General features: G+C 66.8%; 1 protein-coding gene across 1 annotated transcript; it reads right to left on the bottom strand.

The window, feature by feature from the left end:
* Positions 1-6: 6 nt before the first annotated feature.
* RAC3 (ras-related C3 botulinum toxin substrate 3 (rho family, small GTP binding protein Rac3)) lies at positions 7-1,944 on the bottom strand (the record flags this gene model as incomplete). Its single annotated transcript, XM_019501720.1, has 4 exons — positions 7-688; positions 781-940; positions 1,356-1,418; positions 1,783-1,944. Coding segments are annotated over 4 exons (516 nt in total), but the record flags the coding sequence as incomplete, so codon positions are not given.

Here is a 1,944-nt window from a genome sequence, read left to right on the forward strand (position 1 = left end):
GGCTCCAACCTCAGCCCTGCCCTGCAGAGACTGGGTGGGCGCAGGAGGCAGGCCTTGTGGAGCATCCCGTGGTGTCTGCGCCCGGTGGATGGTGCGGGGCTGTTTCGCTTAGTCCCGCTAGCGTGTAGCACCCAATAAAGCACCTCATAGCTCGTTCTCCAGCCTCTGGGCTCCCATCTGTCCTCGCCCTGCCCAGGGCAGTCGCTGGGTTCCCACCACTGCAGTTGGCACATCTCACCTCTTGCACCAGCCTGGCAAGGACCAGCCACGGTGGGCTGGGGGAAGAAGCCCCGCTCCCCAGGTGGTGCTTCTCCTGGGAAGCGGGTGTCTCAGCCCCTCCCGGGCATGGAGTCAGAGAGCCCCGTGGCCCAGGGAGCTGCCCTGCCCACCTGCCAGGGGCTGCGCCGCCCCCCTGCTCACTTCCTGCCCCCACTGCCCCTTCACATCAACACTGACGTTAACTCAAGAGACATTAAAAAACACTGACTTCATACATGATGAAGGGCCCTGCACATTGCAGCCCCTGCGGCTGGGCCAGGCAAGGCCGCGCCGCACCCTCAGAACACCGTGCACTTCTTGCCAGGCTTCTTGACGGGTGGCGGGCAGAGCACGGCACGAATGGCCTCATCAAACACTGTCTTCAGGCCCCGCTGCGTCAGGGCCGAGCACTCCAGGTACTTCACTGACCCTGCAAGCAGAGAGCTCCAGCTCAACTGCACGCTCAGCCAGGGCCCTGTGCCACCCCTGCCCCCACCTCTGCACGAGGTGCCCCCGACATACCGATCTCCCGCGCCATGGCCAAGCCCTGAGGGTAGGTGATAGGGGCCAGCTTCTTATCCCGCAGCCGCTCGATGGTGTCCTTGTCATCCCGCAAGTCCAGCTTGGTGCCCACCAGGATGATGGGTGTGTTGGGGCAGTGGTGCCGGACCTCTGGGTACCACTGAAACAGGAGGGCCCAGTGAGATATGGCAGAAGCAGCCACAAGGATGCTACGGGGCTGGGGGTGCCAGTGGCAGACAGCGCAGGGGATGCGCTGATCTTCAGGACTGGTGCCGGTGGAGATGCAGGGGGAGCCCACGCAGGGCACTGGCAATAGCTGGGGCACCTGCCTGCATGCAAAGCCCCCCAGCTTCCTTGGGCCAAGGGCATAGGCTCCAGCGGGCACATCGCAGGGTGCAGGGCAGGCCAGGACCCTCCCCAGCTGCTGCCTTTTGCAAAGGTGAGGAGGGGACAAGCTTGTGCTGGCGGCACTGATCACGGCCCACGCGCACGCCTGTGAGCCCTGGGTCCAGCCCTGCCTCCCCGGGCCGGGGTCCATGCTGGCTCCTCCCCGACCCCAATGGGCAGCGCGTTACCTTGGCACGGACGTTCTCGAAGGAGGCCGGGCTCACCAGGGAGAAGCAGATCAAGAACACGTCCTGCGGGGGGGACAGGCAGGATTCAGACAGCAGCCGCAAGGAGCGCAGGTGGTGAGACACCCCTCACCCGCTAAAGGGCTCAGAATAACTCAGAGGGACCAGCCGTGGGTGTGCAGCATTGCCCGGGTGTGGATCCGAGGGCACCGTGCTGCGCCTCCTGCCCCAAGCGCCAGGTGCAGCGCAGCTCCCCGCCCCGGCAGCCAGGCCAGAGCCAGGGGAACGCCCTGCACAGCCGGGGCACGGCCACGGCCATGGCCATGGCCACGGCCACGGCCGGCAGGCAGGGCTCGCGGCTGCAGCCCCCGTGAACACTGCGGTGCCCCTGCAGGAATCAGGAGCGACCCAGCCCCAGGCGCGCACTCACGGTCTGGGGGTAGGAGAGGGGCCGCAGCCGGTCGTAGTCCTCCTGCCCGGCCGTGTCCCACAGCCCCAGGTTCACCGGCTTCCCGTCCACCATGACGTTGGCAGAGTAGTTGTCGAACCTGCGGAGCACAGCGCGGTCGGGTCGGGCCGGGCCGGGCCGGGC

Source organism: Gavialis gangeticus, unplaced genomic scaffold, assembly GCF_001723915.1.
Source record: "Gavialis gangeticus isolate Ggan-Ray unplaced genomic scaffold, GavGan_comp1, whole genome shotgun sequence".
NCBI classification, from domain to species: Eukaryota; Metazoa; Chordata; order Crocodylia; family Gavialidae; genus Gavialis; species Gavialis gangeticus.